At 45.6% G+C, this 14,442-nt stretch overlaps 1 protein-coding gene across 4 annotated transcripts in view; it reads right to left on the bottom strand.

The window, feature by feature from the left end:
• The window catches only part of KATNB1 (katanin regulatory subunit B1), a 21,356-nt gene extending 6,932 nt beyond the window's left edge, over positions 1–14,424 (bottom strand). For 2 of the 4 annotated variants that reach the window (XM_030470823.1, XM_030470826.1), the window contains exons 1-14: positions 14,142–14,424; positions 11,417–11,547; positions 8,997–9,114; positions 7,149–7,249; positions 6,571–6,612; positions 5,789–5,872; positions 4,078–4,193; positions 3,485–3,556; positions 3,065–3,215; positions 2,452–2,639; positions 2,200–2,333; positions 1,190–1,240; positions 933–1,009; positions 217–336 (exon numbers count right to left, since the gene is read on the bottom strand). In XM_030470823.1, the coding sequence (XP_030326683.1) occupies positions 217–336; positions 933–1,009; positions 1,190–1,240; positions 2,200–2,333; positions 2,452–2,639; positions 3,065–3,215; positions 3,485–3,556; positions 4,078–4,193; positions 5,789–5,872; positions 6,571–6,612; positions 7,149–7,249; positions 8,997–9,114; positions 11,417–11,547; positions 14,142–14,181 (1,425 nt within the window). In that variant the 5' untranslated portion in view covers positions 14,182–14,424. The remainder of the gene's footprint in view (positions 1–216; positions 337–932; positions 1,010–1,189; positions 1,241–2,199; positions 2,334–2,451; positions 2,640–3,064; positions 3,216–3,484; positions 3,557–4,077; positions 4,194–5,788; positions 5,873–6,570; positions 6,613–7,148; positions 7,250–8,996; positions 9,115–11,416; positions 11,548–14,141) is intronic. The other 2 variants (XM_030470824.2, XM_030470827.2) reach the window with 1 other exon arrangement.
• Positions 14,425–14,442: the final 18 nt, after the last annotated feature.

Below are 14,442 nucleotides of genomic sequence, written 5' to 3' on the forward strand. Positions count from 1 at the left end.
GGAGGTGCTGATTCCACAGAAACTGCATGTCAAGAGGAGCTGGGAGGCACGAAAGGCACCTCACCAAGAGGGCAAGCAGGAGGTAACATGTTCTCATTCAGTACTGAGGACTGCAGGCTGCAAAAAGTACCCAGGACACTGGCACATCAGAGAACCTCCTTTCTGATGCCACCCAAACCAGACATCAGCCGGAGACTTTTGGCCAGAGATACTTACTGGTAGGAAGTCAGAGGCCTTCAGGCCAATGGGCTCATTCCTGGCTGCAGGAATCACCAACGGCTCTGCTCTGGTCAAAGGAGTTGAAGAGGCAGTTGGTGGCCTCTGAACTGGATCAGGCTGCAGGAGAAATTGGGATAAAAGCTCTAGCAACAGCAGTCTGGCCCTAGCCTGATGTGCTTTTATTCCTGACCTGCTTTCCTCTCACAACAGGGTCCTAATGCAGAAGCAGTCTCCGATTTACTAGCGTAGTTTAAGAGGCAATAAAGTATCTCTCAGGTACATGCCAAGATGTAATTAAGTTTCGCAAAGAACAGAGAGATGTCCCAGCAGAAGTGCCAAGTGCTGCCACTGGCACCTAAAATCACGACAAAAGGCTGCAGCCAGCCTGAAGGCTGAGAGAGAATTGTTGAGAAGCCAGGATAATACATCCTGCACTTGGTCCTCTTCAGAGTGCCCCAGTTCTGAGGTACAAGCAGAAACACCACTGCAAGTGCAAGAAGTAAACAAAAGCAACAGAGCCATTGCCTGTTGGAGGCCTTGGCCTTTGATTCTAGTGCTCAGGCAAAACTCAGGGCAGGACAAAGCCTGAAGCTGCACTTCTAATGCCCTTCAATAAAGGAATCAGCTTCCTCAGAAACTGTAAAGTCTTGAGCACTCGTGTATCTTTCACAGTGGGAGCATGAACAGCTATTAACAGATCAAACAGTACATACAAGTTCTTGCTTTGGCAACAGCATCTGGACATCTGGAGCTTGACTGGGCTTCACTGCTTCCTTTGCAGCTATGGGCTCTACCAAGAGGGAAAGAAGTGAGAAAGCAAAAACTGATTATTCCTTTCAAGAGAAGTTGATAGCAAAGTTTCTGTACAGCTAGATTACAAGTAGTTGTTTCTGCAGACATGGACATGCAGCTCTCCCTCGTTTGAGGGTCATTAACCCCATTCTCCCCAAGGGGTTGTTTTCATACTCACCATCCTCAGGGGGGGCTGGAAAGGGTTCACTGTTTCGAGGAGGAGTGCGACCTACAGAGAGAGAGAACAGAATAAACAAACAAAGAAGCAACCAAGGCTACAGATTAGCGATAAGTCATCCTTGCAGCTGGGAGACCTCCAAAACTCCACACATTCGGGTAGTCAGCAATACGACAAGCAGAGTTATCTCCTTCAGACTGTGACGCTACTGTTGAGTTTAGCCAAAGGCTTGCAGCCTTCATGGATGGGAGGAAAAAAACCTGACCCATGTCATTCATTGCTGCTGTAGAGGTGTGAAGCACTGTCACCACAAATTGTATCAGAAAACAAAAAATGACCTCCTGATAAATTGATTTACATAAGTAAATCCAAATAATAATTATTAATTCCTTAAAAGGAGTACCTAATTTTTCCCATTCACATAAAAATGGCACAGGCCTTGCACTGTGCTTCCTAAACAACTACTTCTGCTTTAACAAAACATTTTGTCTTTCCTTCTTTAATGGAGGCTGCTGATTTTATACATAGCACAATTCTAAGCTAATAAAGATCCCGTAACATAGTAGTCCTCTCTAATCAAAACAAGAAGGCAGCATGCTTTGCTGTTGTGGCTGCCCCATCCCTGGCAGTGTTCAAGGCCAGGCTGTACGGGGCTTGGAGCAACCTGGACTAGTAGAAGGTGTTCCTGCCTGTGGCAGGGGGTTGGAACTGGATGAGCTTTGAGGTCCCTTCCAACCCAAACCAGGCTGTGATTCTATGCTTACAATGGAGCTCTGGATTCTGAGCCAGGCTCCGATCAGACATCACTGCACCCAGTAAAAGTGCCACCGCCTAGCAGTTCACCAACATCATATGTGGTGCAGTGTCCAAAAAAGCCATTTCCTAAACTCTCCCAGTCACAGAGAAAGCCTCTATGATAGTAAACCAAAGCTCACTTCTACTGAACCAGTTTAGCACCTACAGCTCTAATCCAAACACTACTCAACAGCATAGTAAATCCTGGTACTGACAGATAGCATTCTTGGGCTGGAAGATCTCATTGTAATCCTCTGGGTTCTGGATCTCAGCCTTTGATTCCTTCTCATCCCGGTCATCTTCACTGCTGGGACTGCGCCTCTCACTCTCTGAATTGTGCTTCACTCTGCTGTGGAAAAAGAGATGCTGTCAGAGGAAGTCATATGGACTCTGTCAGAGAGGAAGCACTAAGCTCCCTGTACGTTTCCTTAAAATCTTGAAACCCAACAAGCTAGCAGATTCCCTACCTTTGTGGCTTGCTGCAGCTAGTTGAGGGCCTGTCATAGATGCGGCGAAGGGAGGACCCCATGGGGGTAGGTGGCACAAGAGGCTCATCATCCCTGATTAGCCCATGAGGAATAGAATCCGACTTTGTAACTCTGCTGAGATCCACAACGAAGGAAGAGACTGTGCTTTGTGCAAAGGAAACACCTATCTGCAGAGGCAAAAGACCAAGGTAACTCACCAGGGAAGAGGGTGAACACCCTGAGCCTTTTTCAGAATAGGCATGATGCAGTGACCCTGCACAACTGTTTGAGAATTTCCCAGCTAGGTGCTTTGGCTTTTTCAGTTTGAAGCTGCCAGTGTTTTACAGAAGACTGTAATAAGACTTTTGACAAGCATAGTTTCTAAGTACTGGTCAAACCAAGCCCCACTTCTTTCCTCCAGAAGCCAAAGAGAGATAAAGTGGAGCATGAAGTTGCTGAAAGCAAAAGCACACAATCTATGTCTAAGTGCTAGGCACGTGGCAAGCCCTGGCTGCTTACAGTCTGATAGACCCTTTAAGGCCTGCAAGGAGGCAGAAGGATTTTATCTCATGTTTTGCAGCTGCCTGCCCCCTCCTCAGGAGCAGTGGCTTACCAGCTGGTTGTTGCGGACAGATAAATCAGCTACTTTTCCCCAGTTCACCAAGACCACATCAAAACAGCGCTCTGGCTCCCAACCGTACACACGCAGCGAATCCTGGAAGCCACTATACAAGCAGCAGCCATCTGGGTTGAAGAGCACACACCTGGGAGGAAGGCAGGTGGAAAATTAGGCATACAATCTTCCAACCTCCCCACAGCGACCCCAGGCCTGTATCCCTGTCTTCACTGAACACCTCCAGCTCTGTGTCTAACAATGAGCCTACCAATCTGGTGTTCAGATGTGCAACCTGGTGGGCCTGGGCAACATCTCCAGCAGCCCAAACTTCTCCCCAGTAAAGACTCTTTCAGGAAATCCTCCCTTCAGCCACACTTTAGTCTCTGCCTTGGACACTGCAGTAGGAATTTAATATACCTGACTGGAGTAGCCTCCTCTTCAATACAGCTCACCACTTGAAACTTCTCTAAGTCCCAGAACCGAACAGTCCTGTATACAGAACAAAATAAAAATCATCACTCATCCCTCTAGAGATCTGCTGTAGGTTCGAGAATTGAAACAATGCACAAACCGCTAGAATTACTTTTGCTGTCATGCACGTGTAATGACCCTGCACAGAAGGCCAGTCAAGCTAAGATCCATAAATCCAGCCACAGATGCTTAGAGGCTGCAGACATGGACAGGTATTTATTGCTGACCCAGAACTAAGAGCACAGTCTTCTAACTGAGCAGGACTGCTGGCTGTTCAGGATGTCAGCTGGATTAGTGAGAGGCTTGAGGTATTGCATTGTTCTCTGGTGTGGTAGAAAGGGCCACCAATTTTGGATGAGAAGGCAAGACCTCCATGTGCTGCACATCACAGATGTGATGTGCTGCTGGCTATAAGTCAGGCTCTTGCAATTGCGCATTTGAGTTGTGTGACATTCCTATTTTCCACATGGCTAAAAGGAAGGGCGTCAGAAAGGCAACAGACATATACAATTCCCTTATTTCTCTCTCCCCTTACGTACCTGTCAGAGCTACCAGAAGCCAAAAGGTATTCATTGGGATGGAATTCAACAACGTTTACTGGGCCAGTATGTTCTGTAAATTCAAACACTAGCTTCCCAGCCACCAGATCCCACAGCTGGAAGAAAGAAACAATAGAGACTCTTGAAAGGACTTAATGTTAGAGAATTCCAATACGCTTCAGGTTTCCTTGTACTGGCAACCTTCTACTGGCTTTTTCCCCTCTATGAACAGACTCGATGATCAGGGAAGGAGTACAATCCCAATCATCTGAGGCTGCTTTTTAATTGTGGGGTTTTTTTTGGTTGGTTGGTTTTTTTGTTTCGCTTTGGGTTTGGTGTTGTGTTCCCCCCCCCCCCCGGCATTTTCTTCTAAATTTTTCATTTAATCTGTCGTCTAGAAGTTTCTGGTTTATATTTAGAGACTAGCATAAAATACAGCAGATTCACCTGTCCCCACAGATTATATCTCAAAAGCAAACAGACAGAAAGCCCAAAGGTCTGAATCCCTCAGCAATTCATTCGTCCTGCGCACTAGCCACCACGGAAAAATCCAGAGTGAAACAACTGATCAGGTTATTTCATGTGAAGCTGAAAACAAAACCAGTCCTTTGCCCACCATCCTCCACAGTACACCTGAAACAACTGAAGTCACTGTTTTACTTGATACTTTTCTGAATTCCTTCTCTTGCTCTGCTCAGCCCTGACAGCAATTTTCAGAGAGATAATCATGCGCATACCTTTCTATGATAATGTCCTGGGTTCAGCTATAGCAGCCATTTTTCTCCTTCTTAGTAGCTGGTGCAGTGCTGTGTTTTTTAACTTTCAGCCTGGGAACAACGCTGATAACACTGATGTTTTTAGTTGTTGCTAAGTAATGTTTATTCCAACCAAGGACTTTCTCAGTCTCATGCTCTGCCAGGGAGGAGGGGAAGCCGGGAGGAAGCAGAGACAGGACACCTGACCCAAACTAGCCAAAGGGGTATTCCATACCACAGCACGTCATGCCCATTATATAAACCGGGGGGAGTTACCCGGAAGGCCCAGATCAGTGCTCGGGTCGGGCTGGGTATCGGTCGGCGGGTGGTGAGCAATTGTATCCTCTCCCCTTGTTATTTCACTAATCATTATTATCATTGGTGGCAGCAGTAGTGGTTTTGTGTTATACCTTAGTTGCGGGACTGCTCTTATCTCAACCCGTGGGAGTTACATTCTTCCGATTCCCCTCCCCATCCCTCCAGGAGCGGGGGGAGGAAGGTGGGGAGTGAGCGAGCGGCTGTGTGGTTCTGAGCTACCGGCTGGGCTCAAACCACGACAGATAACACACTTGTACTGAATTCACTGAGCAAAGCAGAAACTGGTATGGTGAAGCAATGTGCTGTGGACAACTCATTCTGTAACATCTACTGAGACTACCGAGGCCAATGTTCAGGTCTCACAACTCTTACCACTATCAAAACTTGAAATTTCATATGCATAGTGCCAAGATGTCTGTTGGATAAGTGCACTGCAACACATGCAGCTCACTTCTGCATGTTGTGGGCCACTGGACATGATCCTCATAAACAGGCTGGTCCTTGCAAAGCCACAGGGCTCAGCCAGCTGCTTAATTAACTAAAAGTGTTTATGACCGAGTGCTGGTAATGCCTGGTAAAATATGATCCCAGCATTCCTAAGCGTCATGAGCACATAAAGAGGTGTCACAATAAATTACCTTTACAGTGTGATCATCAGCAGCAGAGGCTAACCACTTCCCATCAGGACTAAAGCGGAGACATCGAACTGCTTCTGTGTGGCCCTGAAATGAGAACAACGAAAAGTATTTTCTTTTCCTTTTTTTTAACTCCCTTTCTTTTGAGGGAGTTCTGGCTTTTGTATTTTGATCCTATACAACTAAAATAAAATAAAATAAAATAAAATAAAATAAAATAAAATAAAATCAACTGACTGTTTCACAGAGTCCACAGCCCGCAGAACACTGAACACTCACCAACACCAAATGAGTGTAGACATTTCTGGCAACACTTTAAGTATGGTAAATACAGTTGTGACTTATTCGGAATCAATTTAAAAGTACACAGATTTATGGGTGGTCACATAGAAGTGTTGTTCCACTAAGCTGGTTTCTAAATTAAAAAATTTACAGCAAGTCCTTTGGGTTGAAAAAGGCCCCAAGAACAGAACCATCCTCATGCAGTGGGGACTTGCATGGTAATATCAGTCACAGTATAAAGTAACATTTATAGGTGCTTTCCATCCCACACTAAAGCAAACAAAACCAGAGTACTTTAACTCCTATGATATCCATTTCATGCTCCCACACAGCTCACAGAGGCCTGCACAGGTTTGCCAGGCCACTTCACAAATTGTGCAGATCTTTTTTACACACTGGAAAACTAGGGAATTAATCGTACATAATCACTTTAAAGTTTGTTCACAAGTCCTCAACAGAAATCTTTCCCCCCTCTTTGCTTGAAAACTAATGAAGCATTTTACCTTGTACCTGAAGACACAGCTTTTTTTTCTCACATCCCAGAGCTACAGGGGAGAAAAGCAAACAAAATATGTATTTAGACCAGTATGTAGGAAGCCCAAGAGTCCCATAACAAGAAGAGCTCTCCCTGTAACCAAGCTGATATGACACTACAAAATGAAAACACTGAAGGGGCTGTTGAACCCCTGTTTGCTTTAGGGGTATTTCCTACCCTAATTTCCCAAGTGAGAACCACTTCTATAAGGTATTTCTTACTACAGAAGCTTGGTTCCTACCATCTAGGATGAGTGTGATGAAGCAGATGCAATCCATAGCAATCAGGACATCTGTGCTTGGTGACACCAGGACTTGGCTGGCACCACGAGCCACATTCCACAGCGCAGGAGTCACACTCCTGAGCCACCTTTGCAAACACACACGCATAGATTTCACAAGCACTCACAAATCCACCTGCCCACACACATGGAAATGACAATGTGCAGCACCTACCAACAGCTTGGCACAAAACACATTCTGGCACTTTTCAAAACAAAGATACTGCAAGTAAAGAGTGCAACCTCTAGGAGAGGATGGGTTTTACCTTAATGTTTGTGTCCAAAGACCCAGATGCCACAATGCTTCCATAAGGATGGAAATCAAGGCTGCAGATATTTGCTTTGTGACCAAGTAAGGATCGAAGAACTGGGAAAAGAAGCAGCAGAGCAGGAAGAAGGAAGAGGGAGCAAATATTTAGTAGATAATTTCCCCAGGACACCACGCAGAAGTTTAGCCATATAATCCTCATCATTAAGCACAAGCCAATGCAACATACATTAGACATGCTACATATTGTATACATTATTTTATGGAAATGTTTCTGACCTTGTCCTTGCAATGCAAAGAAACAGCAATAGAGGGCCCATGTTCAATGATCCTAATGAAAGTCCTATCCTTAGGTGTGAAAACTATGAATAAAATTCCAGATGCCTCCATGCTGAAAATAAAACTGAAAAGCCACATTCTGAGGCAGCTCCTAGCAGCTTATCTTTCCACTTGTTACAAAGAGAGCAAAATGGGGTAAGGAGGTAAGGGAACTGACAACAGTTTTAGTCAGGAAGTGAAAGGGACGTTTGATTGCCTGCATCATTTGGAAAGACCCTTTCCCAGGACTCTGCAGTCCCACCCAGGCACAAGCCTGACTTCTGTCTCTTAGGTTCCAATACTCTCCCTGGACTTCTTCAATTGCTCCTTGCAAAAAGTACCCCAAAGACTGGGAAAGAACAGTTGAGAAGCATGAGACAGAGGAATGATCACAGGGTTTCAGCAAATCATCAACCAAGTAACACCCCTTCTAATTCTGGAAACCAGAAAGGACCAGTATAACTGGAACACCATATCTCTGAAAGCAGAGACTCACCTTTGAGGAAGAAAAATTGCACAGATAATAACATGGGCAACCTCTCTCCATCATCTGTCATCTGGAACAGTCTGATGATTCCCCTGGCAGAAATTAACTGAGCCAGAGCTAGAGTGGTCATTTGCACAGACACTGGCTCATAAGCATCCTAATAAATAATAATAAATAATAATAATAAATTCAGCCAGATCAGCTACTCTACACTGGTGGAGCCAAACTATTTTATTACTGAACTGACTCTAACTGTCTGAACTGCAAAAGTAGTTTTCATTATTTATGCCACCTGCTGTCTGCCTTCTTAGCTCAGCCAGCGAAAGCCTATCTTCATTACATACTCTTTCTATGAACAAATAACAACCTATAAGAAACAGTCATTTTATGGATTCCTGCTAGAATGCACTCAAGAGATGCATGATTCCTTTGCAAACTTGTTCTAGGATTTGAGAAAAAATGCAATAAATAAAGCATGACTCAACAGTTGGCCTTTAAAGGATCAGGATGAGCTCATGGCTTTTATGATTTACTAAAAATTAGGTCTTTCATGCAAGAATTGAAGAAGAGAAAAATTAGTTGAGGAAAAAAATAAAAGTTAGAACCTAAGAATGAGAACAAGGGGTCAGAAAGCAAGGGATTCCTGGACTTGTGCAGAACCTAATATACTTAAAACTTCCAATTTGTCAACCTTAAAAGGATCCAAAATCAATTTTAAGCTGAAAGTCTGAATACAAATTCCATATGTTAGTTACTCTACACATGCACGGCAACTCATCTGGAATATAAATCTCAACACACTTGAGTCAATCCTAGAAACCAGTTCCTCTCCACAATACATGTACAGATTTCTGCTTGAGTGTGCATACACAGCTCTACAGTCTCAGTAGGAAGTGCATGAAAACTCTCTAAGAGGGATGGAAATTTAGATGTAAGCAATGCCAGGCTCTGCTCCTTTGTAGGAACCTTCTGGGTTAGCATATGTATTAAGCATAAGGATATTATAAAAAGCATGCATTAACAGAACTAATGGAAACATACTTTTGGCAGCTTCCAGGTCCCAAACTCGAATGGACCCTGACTGGGACCCTGCAACAATGAGTTTCTCATTCGTATTGACTTGTAGGCTCTCAATGGGCGACGTGTGGCCTGTCAAGCTCTGCAAAGAAAACCACAAGTCACTATCAACAGCTACTGAGACAGCCCTGCCTGCAATGGCATTGTTCATGTATTTATCCATGAGTTGGAACCACCTGGCTGTGCCACTGCTACTTTCTTCACATCAGCTACCATTATGGTAGCACAACCTAAAGATCAGCTTTAAACTGCCCGAAGGGAGATTGAGATGGGATCTTAGGCAGAAGTTCTTCCCTGTGAGGGTGCTGAGGCCCTGGCACAGGTTGCCCGGAGAAGCTGTGGATGCCCCATCCCTGGCAGTGTTCAAGGCCAGGTTTGATGGGGCTTGGAGCAACCTGGTCTAGTGGAAGGTGTCCCTGCCCGTGGCAGGGGGTTGGAACTGGATGAGCTTTAAGGTCCCTTCCAACACAAATCAGCCTGGGATTCTATAATTCTCTATGACCATCACTGCATATAACACCATATAACGCTATCTTCCACATCATCTCACTTACTGGGGCACACCGACTAATTTTGAAAGGATGCATCAACAGAGACATGGGTATTTAAACATTAGGTGTGGATGCCCAGACAACATTGACACACACTTACATTATAACAATTATGCTGTGCAAGCACAAGGGCAACGTGTTTGCTCTAAATAGGTCACAAAGTGTCATGAGCCAGTTACAAAATCAAAGCAAGAGCACAAGCAGGGCTACTTCAAAACCTTCCCATAAGCAAGAAGCTCCAGTGTTGCTGCCAGCAGTGGGTGTCACACTGATAACGTGGTGCTATTATTGAAATATACCTTGACATCTAAAAGCTTCCAAATCAGGTAAGCATTTTGAAAAGGCCCATATTTAATTAGAACACAAGAATATTTAAAATGAGCTTTAGAAAACCAATACCACTACTCTGACTTTTTACTTGTCAATTAAGCAATATTCTATGCTTTATTCCATCCTCAAACAGATCTTTTTAAATAGCTATGCTAGCTAGCTCACACACACATACAAAGGGAACGTACTGGGAACACTAGTTGGAAGCTGCCTGTTCTGACAGGGTTTTTTTAGGATTTCATGTGCAACTGAAATCCTCTACATATTCTATTGCTGCAACTGTCACTGCTTAGTAAGAGAGCTCAAACTGGAATCAAGTCACAGTGCTACTTGAAAAGTTCCTCTTCATCCTCTTCCCCACTATGTAAACATCTGGAATCCTAATATAAAGACTAAAAATGAAATTCAGAGGACAAACTATAAAGCACAACCCCCAAAATCAAGATTCTTTTGATATACAAGAATGACACAAGCCCTCAGCAGCTCCAGCCAGCCCCTGCCTCTCAGAAACACCAGCTTCCAACATCTGTGGCTCCCAGTGTTGTGGCTCCCAGGAAGTGCAGGAGAAGTATAGCTCTCTGCTCCCACAGAATGGGTACAGACATTCAGTCCTTCAACCCTCTCGGAGGAGGCAATACTCTAGTTTCAAATTACTGCCATTTCACCACTGAGTGCTGGGAGGACACAGCTTAACTACGCTTTGCAAGCAGCACAGCACTGCCAAAGGTGAGAAACTCCTTTTGCACCCATTTCAATCTCTTTATACAGTAAATGAATGGGAAAATAAAGTAGACACATTCTCCTTTTAACCTCTTTGATCCTGCTTTCCCAGTTGCTTCCTCACAAGGTTCACGCTGGTTACAGAAATGCCATCTATAATGCAACATTATTGTGGTGTTAATTAAATAAGTGACAAGGGACACTGGCTAAAGACAACACTCACTCAAAGCAAAAGCCATGCAGGACAGACATCTGTTAAACAGATTTCTGGTTGCTTTAGTGATCACAACTGGGGTAGCCCTACTCTTTGAAATATGCTGTGCCCAGCACTACTCTTCCCCAGCCTACAGACAACTCTGTGCTGACAGTTACTGACTGGGGGACAGGTGGGAACACATCCTGACAGGGCTGTTTCCTGCTGTGAGGGCAAACTCCAGGGTATAAAACTGGGCCTTGTAGCTGGTACTTTCAAACTAGCTGATCTCATACAAAACTCTGCATTTAATTATCTGTAGCCTGTAAGAGAAGACACAGTATCCATTATCTGAGCAAGCACCAGCCCAGCTGAAGCAGCCAGGCACCCCAGATCCTCTCCAGAACAGTGGTCTCACCAGTTACCGAACTCTGTCCCTATCTTTTGCTAGAATCCAGTCTTTGTGTGGTAAATTCTTTTCACAAGTCCCAGAGGCTACAACCCAACAATCTTCCTGCTCATTTCCCACCCTCTGTACCTCAGAATTAATATTCCCATCCCCCACAAGTTGAAGACAGGCCTGTTCTTACCATGATGCAATTGGGCTTGTTAACTGACCATATGTTGACCCGACAGTCATCTCCTCCAGTTGCCAGCAGCCGGCCTGAGGTTTTGCCCAGGACTAGTGAGGATACATTGCTGCTGTGAGCTGTGATCTCATCTGGACAAAACAAAGCAAACAGTTATTACAATTTTCATCCCATCCCTCCCCAAAAAAAAATTCTTCCTTCAGAAAAACTTTCCAGTTTCCACTGGACAAGCTGCAGCAGCTCACTGTTGAGATAAGAAGTCACACTATTATCTTGCTTGAAACAGCCCTCCTTGGCTCTGCCTGCTGTAGGTAAGACATCTGCTGACCAAGCTTCACAACTCCAGTGCTCACGTGGCTTACAAAAAGCATCTTCTCTCACTAGCAGCAGCTTGGTAGCCTTTGAAGATTTGCTCAACTGTGGCAAGCTGCTCACGGAAGCTGCTTTACCTTCAGGATCCGAGTGGGTCTCGGTAAGCAGAGCTGTCTGAGAAGCAGCAAGAGTATGCAGCAGCCAGAGTCATCGCGTGAACAGCCTTCTAATCCTGTTCTAGAAAGCAGCAGCAGACTGTCCAACCTGAGAGGAACTGGCAGACTAGCAGCAGTGCAGTTTGTTACCTCACACAGAAAAAGCCAGACTCAGCAGCGGGGGTAGGTGGAGCTCCCTTCTCCCAGCTTTGGCAGAGGCTTTGCTATGGTCCCACTGCGTAACACAGGTGAAACTTAGCAATGCAGCGTGTGAAACTGTGACAAAATAAGAATGAACATATATCCCAAAGCGCATGAAAGAACAAATGTGATTGATAGTAAAAGACTGTTCAAAAACTGGGGGCTGAGGGGAAGCTCTGACATTGAGAGGGCTTCGTAGTAACAGAGCTCTAAGGAGGCCTCATCATAAACAAGTTAGGGGCAAAGGAGAAGCCAAACTAGCATCTTTGCTTAGGCATCTGATTTTCACAGTGGATTTTTAAACGCACCCAAATTTTTGGAGGAGCTTTCGCAGATGTATTTACCAATTTCTGCCTCTTACAGTTCTCTGAAAGTTCACAGGTTTTGCATGCCTAATAGTTATGAAACTTGTTTGTGAAAAGACAATCAATTCAGCTTTCACTCGGACTGTTTTGCTGGGAGGAGAAATTTGATTATTTTACATGCAACACTAATCCAAAAGGATATTAGATGGCTGCAATAATAATTACAGGTTCTTTGATCTCAAGCTCTCAGAGTGCTTTTTTGAAAGCAAAACTGCGCAATTTTCACTTTAGCTGGAGAAACACCTTTCAAATGACAAAGGTAACTGGATCATAAATTACATGAGAAGGGCAAAATATGCTTGTACTGTGTTGAAAAACCAATATTCCATATGACAATGCTAAAGTGCGGATGTATACAAAGACTTGAAGGTAACAAACAGTACAATTAGTATTAATAGAGCAACCCACTAGTTAAAATTGAAAGGACAGATGCTCAGTGTAGCTGCTGAGAAGAGTGCGTCAGCACCTCTACTGCTTCCCTCCACTTGATTTCATTTTTAATAATACATTTTAGATGTAAGAGTCATTGCTGAAGCATTCAACCCTCTGTTCATAAAAGCCTTTGTTAGCCTGATGCCAGCTGTGGCCAGATAGCTTCATCCACCCCACCAGCGAAGTGCCTGTTTCCTTAAACCCACAGAGGCTTTTGTTAATGAAGCATTCATCACCCACCAGCTCAGTCATACAAAGCTCCTAATTAGCATCACCAAAACATTCCTAACATTCAGAATGCTTCTTGCTTTAAAGACGATGCTAAGATGGGGCAGAGCCTAGCAGAAATTAAGATCAAGAACTTCTGCCCACTTACGGAGAATGGAGATTGATCAACTTCCAGCTTTTCCTGTAACTGCAGGAGTTTCAGGGCTGGGAAGATAACACGGCAAACTGGCTTTCTGCTCCAAAAGGTAGGAAATTAACTAAGTCAATTACCTCAGCTGCCTTAATGTGTTACTAGTCAAGGGTACGGTATTTCTGCTACGCTATTTCAAGCCCCAAGTCACTGGTCTAAAGCTCACACTTTCGAACTCTTCCCATTGCTTCCAAGCATTCTGCAACAGCCCCTATGGAATAACCCATCAGCGACTAGTGAAGCAGCTAGAAATAGATTGCCAGCAACTGTTCACTACTCCTTCTGAGGAAAATAAGAGATGTAAACCAGCAGATTCTGTCTCTTACAAAGCAGCTGCAGGAGATGAGACATACAGGCCGTGCAGAGCTCACCTCATCCCTCCTGCAGCAAAGAGCTCGGCCACCTACTGTCACAAGTGGGCAGCAGTGAAGGGCAGTCCCAACCAGGCCGACCTGATACCGACCGGGGCAACTCCCCGCTGTGACCTGGGCTCTGAGGGGGGTTCTATCCCTCCCCTGGTTGCTCTTGTGTACCGCGTTACTCATGTGGGGCTACCTAGAACAGTATTAGAGCAGCGTTACAGCACCTCATCAGGAAAACACAGGCTGTGACCCTTTGCAAACAGCCATGACGAGGCGCTAAGCTGTTCCACTGTGCTGCTGTGCTTTCAAAAGGGATTTCTGGAAGTTAAAAGTTCCAGTCAGCGCGTTGGGAAGAGCCCGGGGCACCCACACCCGAGGCGGGGATTAGCCGGTTCCTATCACAAACCGCCTCCTCCACCCCCCTTCCAGCTGGGGCAACCTCTCCGCCCTCCCTCGGGCGGGGAGCCCGGCGACACTCACGCAGCTTCCACGCCGTCTTAGTGGCGACGGCCTCGGCCATGGCTCTGCTCGGCGCGGCCGCTCCGACGGTCAGCACAGAAGCGCCTTCCTCCGACCGGCGAGGCTCTGCCGCCCGCCCGGGCCGCCTCTCTGCCGGCGCGTCCTACCGCGGCCGGGCCATCCGCCCGAGCTGCCCCGGCCGCCTGGAGGCCAAACAAAGGCACCCGCCGGAGCTGAGGAGTCCCCGGCGCGCTGGGCCGAGCAGCGGGAACGCCGCGCCGAGGCGGCAGCGGGCAGGGGCGGGGCGCGGGCCGGGGCCTCG

This window comes from Strigops habroptila, chromosome Z, assembly GCF_004027225.2.
Source record: "Strigops habroptila isolate Jane chromosome Z, bStrHab1.2.pri, whole genome shotgun sequence".
NCBI classification, from domain to species: domain Eukaryota; kingdom Metazoa; phylum Chordata; class Aves; order Psittaciformes; family Psittacidae; genus Strigops; species Strigops habroptila.